The sequence below is a fragment of the Vanellus vanellus genome, assembly GCF_965231255.1.
Source record: "Vanellus vanellus genome assembly, chromosome: 2".
Classification (NCBI taxonomy): Eukaryota; Metazoa; Chordata; class Aves; order Charadriiformes; family Charadriidae; genus Vanellus; species Vanellus vanellus.
The window spans coordinates 70,799,487-70,825,163 of record NC_138906.1 but is presented as its reverse complement, the minus strand read 5'-3'; the positions used below and the strand labels follow the sequence as shown (position 1 = coordinate 70,825,163).

At 37.6% G+C, this 25,677-nt stretch overlaps 1 protein-coding gene across 1 annotated transcript in view; it reads right to left on the bottom strand.

The window, feature by feature from the left end:
* Positions 1–25,677, bottom strand: part of KIF13A (kinesin family member 13A) — a gene marked incomplete at its 5' end in the record, with an annotated part of 120,599 nt that overhangs the window by 43,567 nt on the left and 51,355 nt on the right. Inside the window, 10 exons of the mRNA XM_082480110.1 lie at positions 710–844; positions 1,974–2,084; positions 3,667–3,879; positions 4,251–4,362; positions 9,527–9,639; positions 10,180–10,314; positions 11,643–11,730; positions 12,742–12,922; positions 13,404–13,496; positions 22,371–22,431. Coding sequence (XP_082336236.1) covers positions 710–844; positions 1,974–2,084; positions 3,667–3,879; positions 4,251–4,362; positions 9,527–9,639; positions 10,180–10,314; positions 11,643–11,730; positions 12,742–12,922; positions 13,404–13,496; positions 22,371–22,431 — 1,242 coding nt within the window. The remainder of the gene's footprint in view (positions 1–709; positions 845–1,973; positions 2,085–3,666; positions 3,880–4,250; positions 4,363–9,526; positions 9,640–10,179; positions 10,315–11,642; positions 11,731–12,741; positions 12,923–13,403; positions 13,497–22,370; positions 22,432–25,677) is intronic.

The window sequence follows — 25,677 nt, the reverse complement described above, 5'->3', positions numbered from 1 at the left end:
TTGTAGGAGCAGCTGTGCTTTATTTGCTACTGTTCAAATACAGAAGCCCTATCTCAGCCACTAAAGCAGAAAAGTAACTATAAAAATAGATAGGATATTCTTTCATCTCTTATTGACAAGGAGCTCACATTTCCTTACAAACTTACTAGGTTTGCATTTGACACTTTCACTCTGACATGAGACTATGCTAAACCAAATGGTATGAAAGCTAGTGGCACAAGGAAAAGACATTTCTGTAAATTTTTAACAGTGCTTTTTTTTCCCCTTTCTCCTTGTCTTAAGCTTTTCTGTCAAAGACAGTGTTCACTCTTACTGATTACTGCTAAACATCATCTCTTTATGATTAAGTCATCGAATATTTAAAGCAATCCTTATTTAAAGAAGGATCTAACATGAAGCTCTCACTTCAAGTTCAGCCCAAAAGGAAATTCTGTGCACATCCTGTCTGGAAAGGCTAGAATTTATCTCAACACAGGCACACATTAAGCACTTCTCCCACTGTTGGCAATCAGGAGATCAATTAGGAAAACAATGAAGCTGAACTGCAAAGAGAGAACAAAAGCTTAAACAGTAGGAGGAGGCCTATCCTATCTTGCTGCAACTAGTCTTAAAAATCTAAATACACTCTGAATAACAAATTGAGCCAGAAATTCAAAACAATAAACAAGCATCCTTTCATTCTGTGTAAACATCCTGTCCACATTCTTACCTTTAAATAGTAAACTAAAAGCTCATTGAGCGCAGGATCCGCATTCAGGTTCACCAGGTAACACTTGTCATCCCCAACCTTGATACCCGAAGACTCAAGGGAAATTCCCATGCTCTCTAGCTGTCTTTGCCTCTCCTGCAAGCACAAAAATAGGTTAATCTTGCCTGCTACAATATGTAGAGACAAGTACAGCATGTAAATGAAAGCAAAGCAACTAAAGCAGAAGATGCATATGCTGAACATGCATTCTGCATATCGCTACCAGAAATAGAACTTAAGACATTGGTCAAGTACCACACGTTTAACAGAATTTATTTTTACACGCCAACAGTAACAAGTTACATCTAATTCTCAAACACCTGCTTCCCCAAAGTGGCACTTACTTACCTAAGCCGCCCTATTCGTTTTATCAGACCTACTCATAAGTAACACAATGAACCTCTATGTCAGTTTAAAAACTAGTCTCAGTTGCAATTACTTCAAAGATAATCATAGTCATAGAAAATTTCAAAAACAGGATGCCACAGTTTAGGTTTATTCTTTTGCAGTATTGTTATTAATTCAGCTAAAACAGCTACTCGATCACACATGTCTTTTGCTTTGTTACAGTTTCGGGGTGGGGTTTTTTGTTTGGCTGGTTGGGTTTGGTTTGGTTTTTTCCTCTGCCTTTTTTTTTTTTTTTTTTTATTTAAATAGTGGTTGCATGAAAGCATGCTTCTGGAACATTAGGACTAGAAAGGGAAACCAACAATATTCATTCTCCAAGCTATAGATGGTCAAAATGGTGGAAAAGTACACTGGAATCCAGAAGTCTTATTTAAAATACAATAATAATGAGCAAACATCAGTGTATACATGTACATATTTTCCTTCTCTAGTTAAGAAACCATTAAAAGCAACAAATACCACTCAAAATTCTGATCCTTTTGTAATTCTTCATTTTCTTAGTTACTTCAAGGGAAACACATCCAAGATCCGACTGTGGTCTTATAAATAAATGAGCTACACAAAGATATTTTGATGTTTTATTTTAAACTCAAACATTAGCTTTTATCAATGATATCATGGTACAACTACGTTTATTCTAATGACGTTTAGACTTTAAAAAAAAACACAACAGCCAGAAACCAGGGGAAAAGACAAAGATCTACACAAATTCTAAACAGCTGGTGGGAAGACAGCACAGTCCACTACAGCTCATGAAATTTAGCTGACTTGCACTATATAAGTATCTGGCCTTTCCTTCTCAAAATTTCTGAAATACCTGTGCAATTTCTTCTGTTTTTCTTAGCTTTTCTTCCCAGGTGACTGTTAGCTCTTTTATCAGTTTTTCAGACTCCTCCAATTTTTCCTTCAGTTCTGGTGCCTTCATGGCCTAAAAGACAGAAATTAGTAAAAACTTTCAGCTACTCTTCCCACTGCAACTTCTGCTTGCACAAGGAAACTGAACACAGCAATATAATACAAAATGCAACAAGTATAGCTTTCAACTATACCCCCTGTTTTTTCACGGTAGAAGAAACAGGTCACTTGCAAAAGAAGAGGACAGAATCAACCTATCATGGGTCCAGATCTGAAATAAGTGAAGACTGACATGGCTCCAGAGGCTAATGGAACCAGTAAAATCTCTGGGCCTGGCCACTTAAGCTTCACTGTCTGCATGAAAAAAAAATCTGAGTATTTAACAACTTTAAGTCTTAGCTGTCTGAAGTTCAACTGCAAAGTCTTTCTTCCAACAGTAGTTTCAAACACATATTCCTCTTGATATTTAGCTTTCCTTTCTACTTTGGTTTTATAAGTGTTCCATTAAAGCTTTCAGACTGACCCTGTTGATTACCTTTGAAGGAAGGTATGCTCTGGAGCTAACACAGGCTTCTTATTTCACAATAGGAAACAAAAGCAAAGGGCTTGAATAGATCCAGTGCCAAGTAAGAATTCAACAGACTGGCCTATAACTCTATATTTTAAGAGAAGGTATAAGAGAAAAAACTTTTTAAAAATATTAGTACGACTTTGGACACCTTCCTACTGACTGTGTTCAGCCACAGTCTGCCAACATAATTAAGAACATGCTATGATAGTATTTTCTGATTTAAAATATGGGATGAGAACAGGATTTTATTTACAAAAAAGTGAATGGCTCCGTTTTCTTAAAGCAGATTTTCCCATTTCAGCCTGTAAGGAACTATTCATACAAGGAACACTATTCCTTAAATGAACGTGAAGTTTAAACACCACACAAGTTTACATTCAGACACACTTCCGTTCTTTTTCCACCAGTATTTTGTCTTGCCTGAAAAGATCAAAATATTTTCCTACAGTGCAGTGCCTAATTTCTCCAGATATCACCAAGTAAACTATCCTACCCTAATATTTTACTCTCCAATTAGAAGTATAAATCTAAGATAGGCCCAATCTCACAGTGTTAACTGTTAAGGCAATAAAGCAAAGTGCTGATGGTTTCAGTGTTGCAGTTTTGACAACTTTTTATAGATTTTCACAAATGTCAAGGAGAGAAACGTCCCACACATTTTGTGGTCCAATACCAGACTTAGAGCTTTTCACACTTTTCCATTTGACATCATAAAATTATATAGTCCACCAATGCAAAAAAAAAATAATCTGCTAATAAGTCTACACAATGAAGTTGTACACTAGCTCAGCTTTGCTGCATCAATTCTTGCTTGACATGAAGATCTTCAAGAATAGTCTATTCTGACAAGGGTCACCATCAGTACAATGTTGTCCTCATTTAAAAGTTATTAAACATAAGCAACCATTATGTTGGATTTATTTCAGGAAACAAGGTCAATTATTTAAATAAAAAAAAAAAAAGATAAAGAAAGAAAGACTCTTCCTTTCCTCGTTTTGTAAGACAAAAAGAAAGCTAGTCTTCCAGCCAGAGTTTGACATTTCCTTGGGATACTCAGTTTACATTGTACTGTAAATAATGTTACCTCAGCTTGCGAGAGCTGTTCTTTCAGTTTTTCAACTTCTTCACGTAATTCTCTGATGACCCTAGCATTTGGATCTTCATTCACCACAGCATGATTAACTATCCTTTTGGCTCTGTCTGCATATCTCAGAGTAGAGAGTGTTTCTTCATAGTTGTCTGCTGCTGGACTGATTGTGGCTATCATGGCAGTTTGGCTGTTTCCTCCCAAGTTGTCCTGCAGAGTGCATCCACAATAAGTTTCAGGGTTATAACTGTTCTGAGACTATACAATGTCTTTACAAAAATACTTAAAATACAAAGCTTACTAGTTAGACACTAAAAGTACTCCAGATGTAAACTAACCACTATGATCCATAATCATTTGATTCCATTATGAATAAAAATAGCCAAATAGAACTTTACATAGAATTAACACAAGATACACTTAGCTGTCCATGTTACTTGGAACAACTTAAAGCTATGAGAGCTCCTTAGCTCATTTCTTTGAAAAAAGATAAGTCCACGTACACAAAGGGATGCTTCAATGATCATATAAACCATTAAGCTGACATCATGTGAACAAGGTGAACAGAAAATGTTAATTACCTTGAGAAGCCAAGTGAGTACAGAGTCTCTGTAAGGCACAAACTTGTTTTTCCCCTTCCCTGCTGCTTGGTCAGCGAGTGATGATATAACCAAGCCCAGCGTTGAAAGTGATCTATAAATGCGACACAGTAGAACAGCCTTAATACATATTCCAAATGTAGATTTAATAAAACACAGAAAAGGGAATTTGCTAAAGAGTTTCATTTATGCTCTGCAGAACTTCGGATCCAATTTTCAAAATACTGTAAAATAATTTTAAGTTGGAAATGACCACAGGAGATCAGCTAGCTCATTACCCTGCTCCAAACAGGGCAATGTATTTATTAAAGTTACATATTTGGAAGGAAAAAAAAAAATAAAAATCTTTATCTACAGTGTTTCATCTCATCTGGTACTAAGACCAAGTTCCAGGAAGCCTAAGTTGAAATACTCGGATATTTAAAATAGTTTGAAAAGTGCAAAGCAGACTGCTTCAGTACATGGAGAATCACTGCCTTTGATTAGACATCTACCTTTCCTCAGAGACTAAAAATCTTTCTATCTTGGACACTGCCTCCTGACACTGTTATGGGTCAGTGTTGGCAGCACAGCAAGAATCCCATCTCTGGAAACAATGTTTTAAGAGCACTGGCTCAACAACAGACTAAAACCCGAACAATTCTCTAGCCATAAGGAGGCATCCTCAAGACAGCTATGGCCCAGGAGAACTAGTCTGCCTGGTGAACCAGTAACTAATCAGCCATCACATGACAATGGAAGACTGCTCATCAGAAGAGACCGATTAGGAGGTCCCTTGACAAATGGGTTGACTTATAATTGAGGTGGAGCCTCACTAGCTTCCTGGGGGTGAAATAAACCAAACAATCTCCCAGTTACAAAAATGCTGCACAAGCATGAAAGAGAAAACCCCACAAATTGCTAGTAGACAGCCACATCCCAAACACCACTCTAGAATTGTGAAGAAAATACAGATAACTTGTTCGTTTTGGTACACGTACCACTTCTACCAACAAGGGTAACTGCATTAGCAATCTGTGCAAAGCATCTGTGCATTATGTAATCCAATTGTTATACAAACCTGTGCAAATTTTAAGTGACATCAGGGCTCTTGGGGTGAGTATGTTTAAGATAATGAGCTGGTTCAGGAGCCTGAGAACATTAAACAGATGCCTAAAGGGTTTTAAAACAGACAGCGCTGAAGCCCAAGAGTATACTGGTCCATCATACTTACGCCCAATTATCCAGCTACTCTTTATAACTACCACAGAAAACTTCATCAGCGTCACAATTAGATAGTCAAATAAACCTTTAATTGTACTGTTTCACTCCATCCTTCTGAGTTTTCTTTCCCAAGGAGTAGTACTATAGGCAGTGTTTGCACAATATTTGTAACAGGGCCTTAGTGCTGCTTGAAACTACCAGTGCTTCAGAAATAACATTTAGAAAATGACAAAAATGTTGCAGAAGAATATTTCAAGGAAGACATATGAGGGTAAGGTAACAAGAACTATTACGTGTGTCACAAAAGATGTGCCATACTGCATATAGCACAAAGTGGTATGAAGATATAGCATAGACCTGAAAGCAAAATTAAAAGAAAAAGAAATTTAAGGAGAGGCTAGGCAATGTGACCTCCCAAGAGAGCACTCTGTTCTGTAAATTTGTCCACAGGATAACTTTCCAATTCACCTCTGAAAAATTCACAGCAAAAAGGACTGTTAGTTTTAGTTTGTGACCTTAACAAAAGCCTAACAACCTCTGAAAGCTTGTGGGGGGAAGATGGGGGAGGGAGAACTGGTTCTTGCCTCCAATGTATGGTCTCCACAGATGGAGATGACAGTGTGCTAAACATGTGAGAACAAACAGTAGGATGCTGTATGCTGCTCCGTAGCAACCTCCTACAGCACAACTGAAAAGCAACACCAGCATAACCACAATGGAGTCCACCTTCAGGGAGCATACAGTTAAAAAAAAAAAATCACCCTGGCCTATTTTCCCCTGATTTCTCTTTCTCTCTTTAAATGAGGAGAAATGTGAAAGACAAGGCCAAAAACTAAAGGAAGGGGAAGAAAAGGAAACTCAGAAGGGGGATGGGAAGAACCGAGATTGAAAAAGGCCTATCACTGAAATCTATTTCACAACAGGGCTGCAAGACCAATTCGAGTTATGGGCACTGTGTTTTAATGAACAGGAAATTACAAGCTACAGTTTATTAACACAGGATTAAAAGATGTGATAATATTTCTGCTCCTTATAAATATGGATTTTATTTTAAGACCAACTGTTAACATCTGCAATAAAAGCCAAACTGGAGTAATTTAGGTATTCTGCTTGAGATTTCGTAACACAAAGCTGTTTAAAGACTTTAAGGAAAGCAGTAAAAGAAATGGCTGCCCAACAAAGTAATTACAGGACTCATCGGCCGCTTTCCTTCATGCTAAATGATGCATCAGAGATCCGTCATTACTTTGATCCTATCTCACGCTATTTTTATAATGAATCAACCTAAGCCCGTAGCACATGGCAGACCGAGGCAGTTCAGAAGCCGCAGAAGTGAGCTGACGTGGTGCCAAAGGTGCCATTTCCGTGCACTCCCTGTTCTTGCCCCTCTCCCGCAGGCACGACTGGGCTGCCCTTGCTGGTGAGTGCCAGGAAGCTCACACACTCCCACCACGGGCCTGAGTTGGCAGCATTTTAGGGGGAGGTGGTGCTTCCTCACCACAGGGAAGAGCACTGTTCCTAAATGACAGCCATTCAAGCTATTTCTGTACAATTTACAACCAAATTCTTCAGTGAGCAGAATCCACCTTTCTATTAGTTAACTCTGAATATAAAACCCCCTTCCTAAAATCAGCTTGGAGCCAGACCTGTCCCAACCCACTCTTTCCCCCGCCTACATTTTAAAGGCTTCTTTTTGCATTCTCAAGTTAAAATGACAACAGCTATGATTTTACTAATCACCGTTAAAATCGCAGACTGCTCACAGAAAGTATTTTTCTTAGCCACTAATTGACAGCTTGTTTATTCTGCTTCCTCCTACTACTGTATTCTAGAAGTTCTTTGACTATGCCACAAAGTTATTAAGCACCTGTGTTTCTACCTCAGTACAGGAACCAGCACATCCTGGGGAGGAATGAGCCCATCCAGCTTCCTTATGAAATATGGGCTAGTCCCCCCAAACCTTAATAATAAGGAAAGCAGACATCCAGCACCTTTACCAAGGCAACTCTGCATCACCTCTGAGAAAAAAATAGAAGTAATCTTTATTAAAACTTTATGAAGATGTTAACAAAATGTCACAACTCCCAGTTGTTTCCATAAGTGGGAGGGCAATCCACTGCCTCCCCTCTATATATGCTGTTCCAAGATGGGAAAGAGTGTTTAGAACAGGATGAGTTGAGGTATGGAAGCAGCAGCTGCCAGAGCCCTAGCCAGGTTTCATGCAGAAAACAAAGAGCAGAGAAACTTGTGGAGACTGGCTGAATGTCACACTACGCAGTTTTGGTATGCACAGCTGAGTGTACGTTTTCCCTGTCTTGTAAATACATAAACAGGAATGTTATTTCCACATTCTTCTTTGAGGCAATAAAACACAGCACAAGCAGCAAATTTATTTGCCAGGTAATTTCAGCAACTCCGTTTTTTTTTTTTCATTAAACATAGCACATTGTACCAATCTAAGATAGTGCTTTTTCTAAAAGAAGAAAGAAATAAAAAAAGGAGCCGACATAGTAAGGTTTAAGTATTCTGTATTACTCCAGGAAAGATTATTGCCTTTCCCAAATAAGTAAGGTGCATAACACCAAAAAGATGATACACAGTGTTCTCTGAAGAACTAGTCTACTAAAACATATGTGCCAATTTTGAGGCTTCCAGTAAAAGTCAGACTTCATTAAAGCTCCAAGTAACAGCAAGAATCTAATAGAAGGCGGCAAGTACAGCACTAAGATTCTCTTGCCTATCAGTGCCAAAAGAGATTGCAAATAGAGAATGCTTAATAAATTGACTAAATAATACAGACTTATACCATATAAAAAATTAATTGATGGGAAAGCATAGAGCTGTCCACTTTTGTTTTATCTTTTACAGAAAAGGTTGGTGCTTGCTTCTGAAGTCCTGTATTGTCAAAGAAGTTCAGCACAGGTAAAACAACCTTCCTGCATCAATGCCCTAAAACTTTAACACTGAGTAAAACACTAAGTAAACATCCTAATAGGAAAAAAAAAAAAAAAAAAAGGAAGTCTTTCTTGCAATTTGTTAATAGCCATTGGGAGAGTTGGCATTTGAATTCTTCCCCAATAATTAGAAAGAAACATTTAATCTCACCTTTGTTTATGCAAAATACAAATACAGTTTCTGGTAAAACCAATCTGAATTTAACTAGTAACCTGTGGGGTAAAGGTACAATACCTGCCATTAGGCAAACAGAGCCACATCATTTTGTTTCACAAGGACTATGCCAGTGTGGCTACCAATATGATGCATTAAATACAAAGTAGATTAGAAATTAAGCTACAAAGAGCAAACATGTTGAAACTCTAAAAAGAGGTAATTTAAAATAATTTTAAGCATTAATGCTGTTCAAACACATTTTGTGTTGTCATTGTTGTCATGAAATACCAAAACATTTTGTAACATTTAAAAATTAAATTGAAAAAGCAGTAGCTTTTAATGTAACAGTTAAACTCTTTCTTTCACAGGAAAATCAGTATATTCAAGACAGCGGTAATAGTGTGCTAAATTCTTGCTTTTGGGCAATAACACAGTAATTACAGTAAAAAAGTGCCTTGAAACTTGTCATTGCTTGAGTACAAATGCCCAAGGCAATGCTAAATTAACACAGCTTCATTCAGATCTGGTTTTCTTAAACTCTGAATTATACTCTTACATATCTTAATACATGTTGGAACAAAGCCATTCAACTCTGCAACTTTGCATTCTTCCTTGAGCAGATGAGAAACACATAAGCCTGGGGACAGGGTGTATAAATGAATCACAAAAGGTATATGCTTTATTAAAGAGCACTGCTGTCACTTTTTCCAGATAAAATTCATATAGCCCTCAACTGAGTCAAGTATGAATCAGGGTTCCTACGCCAATGTAAAGAAACACATGCTGTTTAGCACAGAGCAGCCAAGAGCGACATGTGAAACTGCTGCTGCTGATGTCTATCATTTGAAACGACTTGTGACAAGCACACCAAGAGAAGAGGCCGAGGAAACAACAGTCATTCTTACAAGATAAAGCTTTCCAACCTACATATGCCAATGTCTTACTTGTTTATGTTGCTGCCTTCCTTCAGACGTTCTCCTGCAGCTCCTGTTTTGGACACTCTCTCGCTCCCAGCCAAATCCACCAGGCTGACCTTGCTGACCTTCTCTCCAGAATTCTGTGCAGATAGGACAAGGGAGAACAACAACTAAAAACCACCGGCACTAAGTGCTAACACATCTGACACCAGCACCATGAAACACTGTTCTTCATAATAATTTGGCTTAAAGTATCAAATTCAAGATAAGAGAGAAGAAGGTATTCTCAGAGTTTTTATAGCTCTTTAAGAGTCACTCATAAATTTTATAGTAAAGGGCTGAAGCGCTAATGAACCAGAATCAGCTGTGTGGTAACATTAATAACCTTACTGGCAAAGTAGACCATTAAAACATATCAACTTCAGCAACAGTTAAGACCTAAGACTGTTTTCATGGTGGCAATATAGTCTTAAAAAGTGACCCAACTGTTTGCTTTATCTGGTGTGCTTCCTCGCTCTGCCAGGGTTCTCTCAATCTTATGGTTTTGCCAATATTACTTTGGTTACCGGACCCCATGGCATTAATGGTAGAAGCACAGCTAAAAAGATCATGTATGTGGAAGATGAGGGAAGAAGAAGAATTCATCACAACTTCATAAATTAATTAAAAGAAATACATACACCAGAATGCAGGTCATAAAGTGTCTGAGTCACTATAATATTGAATACAGCATGAGAGCGGCTGCTTTCTTCATTCATGTTGGTTGCAGCAACTGTTCGTGATTTGTTTCCCTCCGACATCAGTGACTCAATATCCTAGAGCAAAAAGAGTAAAAAGTGATGCTAGGATAAAAGCAAGTATTGTGCTTGCTGAACAAAATCCCCATCTAGATGGAAGGGTGTGTACGTGTGGGAGAGAAGAAGAAAGGAAGGTAGAAGTAATGAGAAAATTCTTTGCACGTTTTGAGATCTATTGGTACAGAGGGTATGTAATTCCACAGAACAGCGTTCTGTGGAACATCTTTGGTTTAAGTGCTGTGCTTAAAAGCTCAGCAACTACATTCAATGCACCTTCTCCTTATCTGCTGCTGAAATATGTTGGCAATATCCACATTACAAATCATATTGTTTAATGCCAGTAATCATGGCCAGCACAGATCTACTTACACAGCTGAACACAACGCATCTCTTTACTGAATTGCACTAATACTATCTTCACTTAATTGGCTCAAAGGGTTACCTCACTTGGAGGCTGTACCTTCCCACATATGTGAAAACAAAGATAGCTATGCAGAGTCTGATATGTGTGCTTGCTGAGTCTTCCAAGACAGTTTCATAAAAGTAATCAGCCAAAAACTAGGTATGAAGAAAATTTCCTAGAATTTGAAAAAAGAAGGTGTGCATTCAAAGTACACAATTCACCATAAAAGCTGCAAAAGCAGTTTTTATAACTCTATAATATGCATGGAAGCTTCAGAAAAATAAAAATCCCCATAAAAAAGCAAAATGGTTCCCCACATAATACTACACTAAGAATGAACATTTTTTAAAAAACCAACATTTTCAAATCAGCTTCCTCGTAAAAAAAAAGACCTACATGACTCATACAACTGCACTGCTTTAATTACTTCCATTGTAGCTATAGTAGTTCATTGGCTGCTACAATACAGACTTATTTGAATGTATTTTGGTAACTCAAGTGGGCTCAGATACTGTTATGATTTAAATTATGAATTATATAAGCCATGTTGTAGCTCCTTATGCAATACACCTGTATAAAATAAGAGGTCATATTCAACAACAAAATCAAAGGAATTAATGCTGGAAGACTAATATTCTTATTTTGGAAGCCTCATATTTCCTGTGTCAAGGAAACATTGTGTTCTTGGTGTATACCATATGCATTGAAAACTGCAAAATAAAGAGATACCACTACTATATTTTTAACCAACATAAAGGCAAATCCAGTGCTTTTACACGAAATAAATACTCCTGAAGCATTAGAGAGGATTTTTTCCATTGCCAGAGACCATAACCACTCAAGAACAAAAACTTTTGGACGGACGCTAGTCTATCCCTTGCAAGATTCCTATTGCTTATGTACATAGGTGTTATTTATAAACTTGTCATTGGTTTAGATTTACCTCAAAATTTGTAACAGCCAGCTGAGACAGTCCATCTACATATGGTCCCAACACTTTGTGCTCTCGAACCTTAAGAGACTGCCGACTCCTATGGAATAAAGTAGACTTTATGCACAATCCACTAGTGTGAACTTTATTGAAAAGGAAAAATTATAGTACAAAATTATAAGAATCTTCTATATAGCAGAAGTCAATTTGTGTCTTTTAATTGTAACAGGAGGAAAAAAGGCTGCTTCCAGATTTTTTTTAAACTCAAATTAACAATAAAGACTCAAATTAATCTAACCAGTTTTATTCTATATACATGAATTATTTTTAATGCATCCTCCCACCCCAGTGTGTGTGGCTAGAACAAAACCTGAAACGTCTTATTTGGCAGAAAGAATGATGACAAAAAAGGAAACCAAAAATCCTTCCTCCCTCCCCCTAGCAATTTGCTAAAGCTTCAATTCTTCTTGTCTTTTCCACTTTTTATTGACATATATCAAGTCAGTCTCAAATCTACCTTTTTAACTAACTTGTATACTTCTTCACCTAGCGCAATTATGTTCAAGATCAAAATATATACCACATATATCAATGCTTAGCCAAAAAAAAACCTATCAAGCTACCTAGACATCTCCAAGCCAGAGAGCCTGAAAAGTATTTTTGTGTAAACAAAAGAGTGTCATGAGTGTATTCTGACATGTTACCCTTCCACATTCAAAAAGTTCAACATCTAGACCAGAAGAACTAAGTTGTAGATAAGCTTCAAACTCCTTCTAGCTGATGAAAATTCTTACCTGAATACGATCTGGATCATATGGCAAAAATAACCCAGAATTTACTTATACACTGTCTTGCTTTCTGGTGGTAAACTACTTCATACAGTATTTGTTTGCATCATTGTGATGGTATCCTAATATTTAAATTGATCCACGCCAGTTACTACTTCATATACATGGATATTCTTTCCGGTTTTCAGTATCTAATCCTTTCTAAAGAAGCTGTATAAATATGTTCCCAAAAGAACCTTCTCAAGGACTTCCAAAAGTGATTTCTACTTTTACAGTTTTGGACAAAAATAATGAAGGCTGTGGGGGAGAGTGAAGCTACTCACCCTTTTGGGTCAAGCAGATCTCTGACTTTCTCATTGTAGATTTCCATATAGGACACTTCAACTTTGAAAGTATGAGATTCATTTTCTTCCACAGAGATTCTCTGAAATAAAGCACAACAGAGCCGTGGGATCAGACCCAGCTGCTCCGCATTGCCCATCATTGAAAAGGATTTTCCTGAACCTAAAGGAAAAAAGGAGAAGACAATGCTTTAGAATGTAGTTTCCGAGCTTCATTTGCTCATGAAGCACGTTTTAATCATCTTTTTATTCCTCCCTAAGCACATATCAGAACAACATGACATGCTATTCCAGACAGGTAGCTTGCTCTTTGGACTACAGAAACAAAAAGAGAAATTATCTTAAAGTTTTCTTTCAGCAGGGCCATTACGTGGACCCCTTTGAACACACTCAAACACAAAAGACTGAATGAGCCTTTGGTATGAACTACTCCTTTCAGGTTTTGAAAGCAGCCCCAACAGGTAGTAGCTAGAATATATTTAGAGCTGCTTTAAGAACTTTACATTGTCACTGGCTGTGCTAAATATTTGACATTTAACATCACGATATTTCAAAATAAAATTTTTAAATATTATCTAGCTTAATATTTATGTTTTGTTCTTCCCAATTCCCATGTGCACAAAAAGTGTTTTTCGCAGACTCACCTGTCTGTCCATAGGCAAAAATACAAGCATTATATCCCTGAAAGGCCTTTTCAAGAATTCCTTCTCCAAGGCACTTGAACACCACTTCTTGACCTAGAAGATAATTATTTTTAAGTTTATTTTAAATTGAATAACAGACTAAAAATTACTGAAAGAAAAAAAAGGTTTGCAAATTATTTTTTACTATTGAGTACATTGATGAACAAACAAATGATTTGACGTACAACTGAGTGACACGTTCAAAACCGTTGCCTGGAAGTAGTGTAACAGCTACCTCTGTGTTTAAACATATTGCTGATTTTTCTGTGAAGGAAGCAGCTCTTCAAAAGGCGTCATCCAAGTTGAATGCTTAGAAAATTACACAGATGTCTAAATTTTGTATTATTCAGATGTAGATTTTGCAATTAGCATACATTCTAGAGTTCTGTAACAGAATTGCAATGAAACCCATTAGTGAACTAGGATATTACAGGTACAACAAATATCATGCTAGAAATAGTAGTAGTTCTTCTCTTGGGAACTGGCCTCGAGTTTCACCCTAAGCTATTATGATTCACCCTGTGGCAAGGTGATGCTGGAACCAAGATAAAAGCATTCCCAATGACATTCAGGCAGGAAATGCATATTAGGAGTCTGTGAGACTTCAAAAGAGCTGTTTGAAGATATATTCTGTCAAATCCATAGTCAGAAACATCAGCTGCAGAATTTCATAGTCTGAAAATTGTCTCTCTGTGCCAGGCAGATGTTAGAGGTGTTTCAAACTTTTAGATGTAGAAGATGAAAATAGGCATAGTGGTTGTTTTTTGGTGTGTGGGTTTCGGGTTTGGGGTTTTTTTGTTTGTTTGTTTTATTAAATAGAAAAGCCCAGAATTTGTACACCACAGAGAGGGTCAATGGATTGTCTGCTTTGAGTTTTGATCTGAGACTTACACCATCTGTGTGTATACCCAAAACAAGCAGAGCTGAGCTAAGGACAGTATTTATACAATTTCTGGTGTTTGGTTTTAAATTTCTATTCACTGCCTGGTAACTTTCTGAACAGCTGTCATCAGCTGCATCTCTCATTTAGGTAAGTTAGTTTCAGCAGTTGTCAGTTACAAGAAATTATTTTGTACAGTGGATGCAATAGTGACTCCCATAGTTCTCAAAATGGAACATACTGGCATAAAAAAACCCCACCATCTAGCAATACATTTACACACTGCTTTCCAAACAGCTCCTGAGGGCTCATTTTGAAGTTACCAAGTATCAAAGAGGCAGGGAGCCACTTTACTATTTTGCTGAGCAAGAACGCAAAATCAAACAAAGATTAAGGTTGAGTATAATTATGAAGAGAAAAAAGCACATATATTCCACAATCGTTGTGAGTGGAGAATAAAACCACTTGTCAGAAAAGGAAAAAAAACTTTAATTACCAACTTCTGACCAACAATAAAACAGTAACCTCCTCCAAGAAAAAACAGATATCAAAATGTAATAAAACTGTGCACAGTCACGATAACCGTAAGATGACTTACAGAATCTCTTGCTGGTAAATATCAGGAAAGGAACACAGTTCGAATCTCACAGGCAAAGCTGGGTTTTGGTTTTTTGTCAGAGGAGATTTAATTTTCAAATGGTCAACACGAAAACTGAAAGTCAACTGGACACGACACTGATACATAATTCTAAAATAGTAGGTTTATTACCATTTTTAAGAGCTCAGCAATACAAACATAGGCAAATGGGTCGTTAAAGAGTGATGTTTATAGTAACCAGTCAGATTTTCATGGGAAGAAATAAAATTTAAGTGCACTCACAGAAAAGAACACAAAATATTAAACTTCAATTACAGGTATTTTACTCATTTGCTAATGCAGTGCACTATTGAGGTTAGCAGCATATCAACCATGAGATTTTGATATTTTTCATTAAGCAACCTCACTGTTTCTGTCATGAATATTATTAGTGGGTTTGCAAACTGATGACAGAACCCTGTATTATACAGAATTACATCTACATGCGCTTCTGGTCAAAAGAAATAATGCAGTCCCATTGTCTACACTACTGCATTTTTGTTTTGCTAAATAAACCTATGCTGCCTGCAATTAATATACCCAAGGCCGTCAAGGAGCCCAGGATGAGTGTATGAGCTGCTAATTCTCACAAGCAAGGATCTCCTGTCTGCTCATCCCTTCGAGGAAAGGGGTGCCAAGTCAGGTGAATTTTTCTTGCAGAGCAGTCTAAATAATCTTGTTTCCTTTACGTTAAGGAGCAAGACTTTTGGAATCAAGCAATGAGAAAGATTATCAGACAATGTTGCTGTAACTCTAGTTACGGCGCATGTGGCAGCAGTGCCCCTAATGCTACAAGGTGGGGGAACCCTGTTAACCCAGTGTTAGGGATGCTCTGCTAATTGAAAACCTGAAAAACACTGGTGGATGCCCGCTCGGTTCTAATGATGTACTGGAAATCGGAAGATATACTGGAAAGCACCATCAAGACAACATGGAAACCTTTTCCACTTTCACCAGACAGATGTAACTGCCTTCATAGCTTCAAGACATTATCTGTGCATTTTGACAAGGGCAACTGCAAGCCTGATGCCAACAGCAGCAACATCTAAGAAAGATCAAATGAACAACTCTCAATCCCTCAGAAGGCCACTTACAGCAGGAGACTAACCCAAGAATCTTTCCATCAGCTTTTAGGACTGAATACTTTCACGTGTTCAGCACTCTGACATGCTCTGACATTCTTCCATAAAGACATAAAACGAGACAGTAAATATTTCTTTTTTAGCAATGACCACACTAAAGATATTGAAGATTTCATCATGGTATCTGTGACTTAACGCGAAAGCTAAAGGAAACCCATTCTCCTCTCAGATTTACATTTTTAACCTACATACATTGCTGGAACTTTCAAAAATCATGCTTGTGCTATTACCATACATCAAGGGCATTTAGTATGGCACTCTGAAGCGAAAAATTTTTTTCACGTGTTCTCTACCTACTAAAATGGCTGGGTATTTCAATGAAAAAAATATAAAACAAAGGTAGCGAAGTATGGCAGTGCACATGTTAATAGTGGCTATTAAATTATTAACAATTCTAAAGTAAAACCTTCAGATTACCTACCCACAGAGCTGCACGTGAAAATGTTAGTTGAAATCTCTGAGCCAGCACAAATTATTAGAACATTTAAATTTGGAAAATATGTACAATAATAAAACGTCCCTGAAAATAGAAAGATAAATACAGACACGAACATGCAAGAATACAACACGCATCATTTTCAGAATGAGGTATTTAAGCATTCTCCCTTATATCTCTATGCTCATTCCCCTTCTCTTACTCCAAGTCATCCCTTTAAAGTTTCTGAAGCCCCGATCAGGAGATCTGATTTGATAGTGTTCCTAGAGAAAGCTGAACGTTGCAGAGGAACCCTAGGACATCTTCTCAACAATCTGAAAAATGAAGCTTTTTACAAATGAAGTTTAAACATTTTCAAGTTCACTAGACTGGTGACAGATAACGAGCAGAAGAGAGGGAAGAAAAGGGAGAGGAGGAAAAAGGGCCACACTCTTTCCAACAAAACTCTTTTAAAAGGGCATTAACAGTTATTGCGTTTCCCAAGATCTGCTCACTTAGTGACAAACATATTCAAGATGTACTGTAACAAAAAATCAGTTTCCATGTCTGTTTTTCAGATGTCTAGTATTTCTAGTTCACAATAATTTGTCAATCTGAAATAGGGATAATTGTCTCATATCAGCACAGATTCATTCAGCAAGGTCATGACTGCAACGTTATGACACATCACTGCAGTTCCTGAAACCCCCTCCCTTATACAGCAAAAACAGCTAGAACCAAATAACAACTTAAGTTCAATCCTGAAAAGTCAAGTCTCTTTATGGCTTAATTGCTAATCCAGAACATTTTCATAAGCAAATCCTGACAGCAATAAATTGCAGTTGGTTTCATGATCTGATAGTTAAAATAAAACTTGATCTGTGGAGATCAGAGTTATTAAAAGCTCTGCTAGGTAACAGTTTCAAAATAATCTCTGTAAAACTGGAAAAAAAGATGCCTATGGTTCAGCTTAACAAGAACCTAAAAGCACAACAGCTAGCATCATCTAACTACTGCAGCCTAACACTACAGTACTGACAAAGCTCCGGAGTCTTTAATGATCAAAGCTTTAATCCACTAAAGCACTAAAGTGCTTCAAATTAGATGCCGCAAGATCTACATTTTAAGTGCTTGACCCATACAGTGCTAAAATCATACTGAATAACTAAGTTTCAAGTTTCACCAAAAATGTACAGGCCAGGTGTCAGCTGTGTGACACAAAATTAAATTCCACATACTACGTAGTCTCCTCTGAACAAAAAAAAAAAAAAAAAAAAAAAGCCAAGGGAACAGTAAGAAAGGGATAGGCTTCTCCCACATAACAGCTTCAATGGGTAGGCCCGAACTACAGACAGACAGACACTCCTGTCTGCTCAAAATCCACTACTTAACATCTTTCATGAGGGCAGAAGTGTACAGTTCTTTAAGTCACAGGCCTGGTTTGTTTCCTTTTAAAACAGCTGGTGGAAAAGCAGTAGTCAGCATATGTATATTCCATATAAAATTATAGCTTAGCCCAAAGTCAGGTGTTTCGCCTCTCAGGACAACAGAGCCTGCAGAAATACAGATCTGAAATTTCAGGCCAAACGTGATGCAGCTTAGGGAGTTTAAGAAAAATCCACAGTGAAGGCAATACAGCGTAGGGTCCTTGGAACGGACCTGCCTAAGTGCTACGGTAGTTATTTATACCATCTCTTGAACCCTTCCTAAACCGAAGGGTTTCTTTCCTTCCTTTTGAAAATCCACTTCATTGCAGACTTCAATATACTCCCACTGTTGTCTAGGCTTGTAAAAAGAATTCTTTGTTCTCGTCTCTGAGAATTTCTCAGTATCCTCCCCTTCACCAAAATGCCAAGCTGTTATTTGTGTCTGTGAGCTTTTCAAGGCAAGCAGGTGTGTCCTTATCCATGAACTGACTCTTGACCCCTTCAAGTCAAGAAACAAATGGTAATAAGATGCTATTTTGCATACTTTCAAAACACCTGTCCTATAGCCTACCAGGCAAGGCAAACTCATTCTGTCCTATGACCAAATTGCTCTCCCTTCTCAAAAAAAAAAAAAATTGACTTTGGTTATTTTTTTCTTTCCTTTCAGGTAAGAGGGTCATATACTCGCCAAATACCCAACTGTGTCTTTCAGAATTAAATCATTAGAAAAAAGGCCAAGGAGCTTACATGTGATGATCAGCACAAACCCAAAGGTTTGCAACCATTCCTTGCTGGGAACAATGTAGACAACAAATTGTAGGGAAACACACAGCCTCAGTATTCAGAGTAATCCTCTACCTGCTAATTGGTTGGATTAAAACAAATAATACTTTAACATAAACACTTCCTTTTCAGTCTTAGGAGCAATTCAGAGGGGGGTTCTGCATCTTTCAATCTCTAAGCTGGGATATCAAGTTGTTAAAGAGCCTCCATTTCTTGCAGAATCTGAAACCAAAGCACCACTTCCACAAAGGTTTTGCGAATTAGCTTACTCATCTTCTGTGCTCCAGACTCCCTGCTGTCTTCATGAGAGTCCTGCAAGTGCAGCTGCAAAGATGCCCTCTCTAGATGTTTTTCCTCACATAAAGGTAATCTTCGCTATTTATGTTAGCGATATTGCTGGATCATTTTAGAATTTAGAACCAACTACCACTTCAGCGGAAAAAAAAATTGCCGGAAAAGAAATTCTGCTACCAAGAGCCTACTTCTGTACCATGATCATTAAAATAAAAAAGGATAGTTTAGTGCTTCGTGCATATGGAGTTACTGAAATATAAGTTAGAATCTAAATATACAGCACTAGGTCTTCGCAGCAACAATCCCCATGTTTTCAAATGCTGGAAAGAGACGGTAACATTCAAACTGGAATAAGATCCCTTGTACTTCCTGCATATGAGTTCAGAAAGAAAATTAGTACATACAAAATAAGCCTTAGCTTCAGCCCAAAAAGATGAAGATATCTCACAGAATGGGTTTAGAGTAAGAGAAAGAGATAGCTAATCCCATTTCAGGGTCAGCCCTGCTCTGCCACAGCCCAAGAATTTTTATCAATTACCCATGCGATTAAATTTATCCAAACAAGAATCTTGCTCTTGTGCAAACAAAATTATTACATGCCGGTAGTATTATAGATCAAAGTGAAAAATAAAACCAGACCATAATCATATGTGATAGTTTTAAGGATCCTGTAACAAATGTGCATTTCCAGAAGAGCACAAACTTTGGTTTTGTTGACATTAAAAAAAAAAAAAAACACAAAACCAAACACCAAAACATGGAAGAGTTACCCAACGTAAGTCAACAAAAAATTGAGAGGTATGTTGTCCACAGTGTACACCATTCTGTGGGTTTTCTGATGTCCCACATATCAATCAACAAACTCTTTAATGTAATGTGATATACACAACAAAAGATCTACTCAACATAATGCAAGCTGAGCATGTTTTGGTTTTGCACAGAGAGCAATGACTGATAGGGTAGTCTAGTACTTGAGAACCTCTTGTTAAACCTTCCACTATTTCTCTGATGCAGATAAAAAGGTTTTTCAAGTAATCAAATTTGTCTCACGTACCTTTTTTATTTCAAGAATTTTACTAAAGCTTGAAGCTCATACATTGCTTACATTTACAAGAACTTAGCTTTCAAGCTTTATATGTGTTTCCTTTTAATTGTGCAACTAATCACTGCTCACGCCAGGGACACTGAACTTATGCATCAACATGAAGCTACTTCAGGCAGGGAGTATTTAATGCATCTGTCTACCTTCTGGATCAGCATCCCTTGTGTAGTCCAGCATCCAACCAAGAAATTACTGGTTAGCTCAAAAACTCAGGCTGTCAGGTGGCTTGTTTGGACTCTTTAAGCTTGTTAATCCTGTAACAGTCTCTGGTACAATCTCCAGACACGGACAGCATGTGTATTTGCAAGGTGCCTAGGACAATGGGGGTTTGTTCCATGAGGCAAATGAATTATCAAAAATCCCAACCAAACCCAGTTATCATATTTTTTTGTTTGTTTAGTACAGTAATTTAGGATATGTATATATGACAGTATCAGTTCATGCACAAGCAAGTGAACAAGCCAGTAATCCAGTAACTTAGGCCTGAGACAGTTTTGTTTTGTTTTTTACTCTTATTGTGATATTCTGCCAAATTCATTATGTTCCAGAACATGAGGGCTGGAAGTCACAAGTTAACTTCAAGACCATACAAAAAAAAAAAAAAAAAAAAAAAAATCAGCAAAAGCATTGTTTTTCATATGCAAGTCTTGAAGCTCACATTCTTATCACATTTATGAAAAAAGCCACAGGAAAAAAGCTTTATGTTGTGTTTTGGGTTTTTTTTTTGCCCCAGCAGGAACATCATCTGGAACGGGAGAAAAACCCCAACAACTTTATAGCTTTCTGGCCAGTAAGAAAATGCAAGAGATGTGGGTGACAGCTTTCTAGAGTCCAGTCTGACAAGAGGTTCATCTGCATATGGATAATAAAACTTCAGTTCTCAGCTAAGACAATTCAATGACAACTTCTGAAACAGTCTAGAGAAATCTAGTTTTGACTCAATTTAAAAATAAATAGATGTAGAACCCCACTGAATTCACTCGGAGGTGGGTTAAACTGAGAAACAAGTTTAACTGGTTTGGGGTGTGTCTCTGGTCTATCTCTTCTCTACAAGTGGGTTAGCACCATGGTGCACCCAATAGGTGCAGCTCCCACCTGCACACTCAAGGCACACAGGGACAAGATTTGTGTGCGTACGTACCATCACCTCCTTCCTTTAAAAGGAAACGGAGGTGTGCAGGCACAAAAGGAGCTGTTGTGTGTTCCAGTGGCTCTACCAGCCTGAACTCTGGATGCTGTGCAGTGCACCTGTTCAGTGCAAACGCAGTTACTGAAAAAATGAACCGACACAGAACAACTTTCCTGAAGAAACTTATCTTTGCTCACGCAAGTTAAGAAATACAGCAGAATCTATGATCAAGTGCAACCCCTAAGATTTGGGATTTGATACCAGAGGCTACAGCAGTCAGAGATACATTTTAACACAAGTATATGACGGTTTGTTCATTAGACCACAGATCCCAAACTTTGAGCTAACCCTATCAACAGTCACGATTTCTTATGGCTGACAAAACTTCATAATATGAACATCTAAACTGAATGCTATTTTTTTTCTCCTTTCTGTGGACCACAGCCTTGAAATCCCAGTGTTTAGCGATGTCTCTATCAAAACAAGTCCTCTTATACAGTATGAATATGCTAATACACGAATCCAGTTACGAGGTAACTTACCACTGGGGTTACAATCTTGTCAGGATTATCCAGCTTTTTGGAGGAGGAGTCACAAAGCTGATCACTCAAAAACATTAGGGATCTGAACAATCAGACTATGAATAACTTGAAAGACCTGAAATAACCACACCATCTGAGAAGAATATGCTTTATTCCTCTCTTGTGCACAGGAACGCAGAGTACTGAAAATGCACATTTTCATCACTAGCATTAGTCAGAAGTAATTTCTGATGCAGAACTGAAATTTCATTTTAGTGACAGAAACAATCTTCACATGAGGCTCTTCCAGGGGATTAAAAAAAAAAAACAAACCCAAACAAAAAACATTATGGCTTAGATGTAAAAGCATCCTTCCTGAACAGTGCACTGGGCACCTTCCTTAAAGCTTGCACTCCTTCTGAACTGAGGTGCCAGCAATTCAGACAACTCAATCCCTGTGAAAATGAGAAGTCTGATTTTGTAAAGAAGTCACTTGACCATCACAGTACAAAACACGAAACAACCCACAAAACAAAAGCCCAAGATCTAATATGTTCTCAAATTATTTACCCCATCAAATGTATGGAAAATAGGTTACCTGCATATTTTGTGGTGTTTGATTCATCCATGGACCAGAAGCAGTGATCAAAGGCAAACACCTGTAGAAGCACATGAGGAAAAGACAAATGAGGAACTCTGGCTTCAAGACATTTCTCTTTAAGCAGTACAATTCCATTACTTTAATTGCAGTTAGACTCTACTGTTTCTAGAGATCCTAAATTAGAACTGTAAAAAGACTGCATCAGCGGGAATACTTTTGGGAAATCTTGAGAGTTGCAGAACTGCAATACTTCTTTTCTATCTGTATTATAGACAATACAAAATACTGCTTACTGTATCCCTTAATAGAGACTTCAAAACACAGCCAAAACCTCATAATTTGCTCCACTCTCCTCCAGGCACCAATGGTGACAAAAGTTTCTGCCAGCAGTAATGAAACATCACCTAAAGGACTCAATATACAGAACTTGTCGAGATGACTATTTAGCATACATCGATACAAGATGCACAAAAGTTTTACCATGGGTTGGACTTGTAATGCTCAAAGAGGAGCATCACTACTTACAAGCCTTAAGGAGCAAATAAATAGTATCAGATTACCTGCCTAAACTAAGAGTACAGTACTGGATCTCAGTAGACGAAGCTCAAAAACTACAAATAGAAAATATAGCTCTATTAGACAAGCTATCAGAGCCTGCTCTAATGAAAACACTTAATATCATTTCAGTCTAGTTCCAGCTGGGTAGAAATCGAATGAGATTCACTATCAGTGGGCTTGTGGACCTGGAACAGTGTCCTGTAAAACCACTTAACACGTTGGGATTTGATCCGAGTTACTTTTTCTGCACATCTGAGACCATCATGGTATAAATATTTAACACTGTTGTTCTGACACCTTTATATTGTAATAAACACACCTTAAGCTGCAGTATATTTTCTGAGCTGACTGTGGACGAGTTAATGATACAGATTCTATTTATTTTTTTCTTTTGGTATCCCAAGAGGTGGGGAAAAAACCCAAACCACCTTCTCTATTAAAACTTTGCCTGGGCCAAGATTTTCTTTGCCTGGTCCTCCAACAGCTGTTCCCCTTAGTGAGGCAAACCATGCAGGTCAATGTAGGGCAAGAGCCACAAGTTCTATTAGCAGAAATGCCAAATTCCTGTGAGACAAACCCTGAAGTGAGGAAGAAGATGGATTATTTCTTTTTAGCGTTTGGGAATGTAGAACAACTTGATTCCCTGCTATTGCAGAATTACCATGCAATCTAATCTACACATATATTGTAACCTAACGCTTCCCAAAATGTCTGTTGCTGTAAATATTTCAGAAAGATAAAACCAGGTAGCGCAGTAACCTCACCTCCTTCTCTTTCCCCCAACTTAATGCAAAACACATCAAATGGCCTGAGAGAAGACGATACAGAGACAACACTTAGTCCACAAGAGTGAAACGAGTTCTGGAATTCCCTTCCAAACCGAAAACAAACAAAAAAACCCCCTTAGTAATAATCTAACAGGGAGGTCTGAGTCACTTACTGCAACACAAATAGAAAGAGACAGCTTCAGGAGTCAGGACGTTCCCTGCTGTGATTGAGTCAAAGATGTAGTTTTGCCACTGAACTGCAAGCAAAATGCAGCAGTTACTTCACTATATCTTCAGACCCCCACATGAGTAGGGGGCATTTTAAATAACTTCTGTGTGTTTCTTCAGCGTGCTTCAACTCTAAGCATAAAGAACTCTCTGTCATCAATAAGAATGCTCTAACCCTTTTCCTAACTTTTACAGGCCAAGAAATAGCGTTTTCTCACATTCCACTTCTACGGAAATTCTCCTCTTGGGATTTGGTAACAATACCTAATCTCTTTACGATCAAATGGCAAGCAGTTCAATTACAAAAGAAAACTCAATTGTAAGGATCCAAATCTACCAGATGCCCATTCTTCCCCCTTGAAGCTAAGTATTTTCTGCAGTGGATCACACATCCTAGTTCAGAAAGGTTACCCAGCTACACATGCTCATCTGTAATTACTTAAACGTCAATAGAGCAGTACTGCAGGCCAATTTAATCTATTGTCCTACACATTTTCCCCTTGGTTAACATGGAAAATCATGATAGGATTATTCAATGACTCTTAATTTTAACACTGATCTTGTAAAGAGACTTCAGAAACTAAAATATGTGCTTGCAGCCAAATTTTTCTCATAGAAAAGTAATTGTTATTTGGATTTTTTTTTAAAAAAAAAGGTAAAAATCAGTCAGACTGATTTTTAAAAGTTCCAAAATGATTATGCAATAGTAAGAGAAAAATTCTGTCTCAAGATAAAACAAATGTAAATATAGCATTTTAGTATATTTTCACACTAAACCTAAAAAGCCAGGACATTGGCTTAGGCTATTTATAAAATCTGTTCTGGAAAATTTCCAAATCCTTCTAACAGAAGTAAAAAGATTACGTAAAAAAAAAAAAAAGTCAGGCAAAAAACATGGAAACTGCTGAGGCATGCACTATCTGCAAAACTTGTCAAGCAGTTACAGTAAAATTCCCTTCTTCCTTAAAACAGGTGGGCAAAAAATTAAAAATTACCTTGATTGGTGATGACAAAACAGCAAAGTTGAACATTCCCAGCATTGATACTTTATGGAAGCACCCAACCAAAGCAATTTTCAGGACAACTTGGATGTTTGGGGAAACAGTTTCCAAATGCAAGAATTTACAGAGTAAGTAAGGCACACAAGAGGAAGAAACTTGGTCCTGATCAGTGAGGCTCTTCCGCACACACATAATGAAGGCATTCTATGGGAAATACCTAAGGACAGTGTTCTACCTGAAAAGTGACACGTTTGATCGTGTTTTCTGTACAAAGATGATTCCCTAGTTTATATTTTCCTGATCTCCAGTGCAGGAACTGCATGACATGCAGTCTCAAGAACAGCATACAAGCGTACTTGGGGTCAAGATACAGAACCTACGCTGTGAAAATATCCTCTAAGTCTCATCTAAAGTGCTCCTTTCTTTCTCCCATCTTCACTGATTATTTTTCCTTGAAAACAAAAGTGGTGGGTAATAGTCATTATTTTCTTAAGTTTTTCTCCCCACGATCCATTTCCTTGAAGAAGATATGAAACCCCCTGTCAATATGACTATCAAAGCTATCAGAAGTTCTGTTAATGCTAACGTCTCAGACTGAACAGCCAATACTCAAACTGGGCATTACTAGGCACTGAAAATGCCTTTTCAGTTTTTTGAAGAACACTCAAAAGCAAAAAAAAAAAAGTATCCATTTATATCAAAACTGTATCAACCAGCTACATCAAAACTACTATTAAAATAGAGAGATGT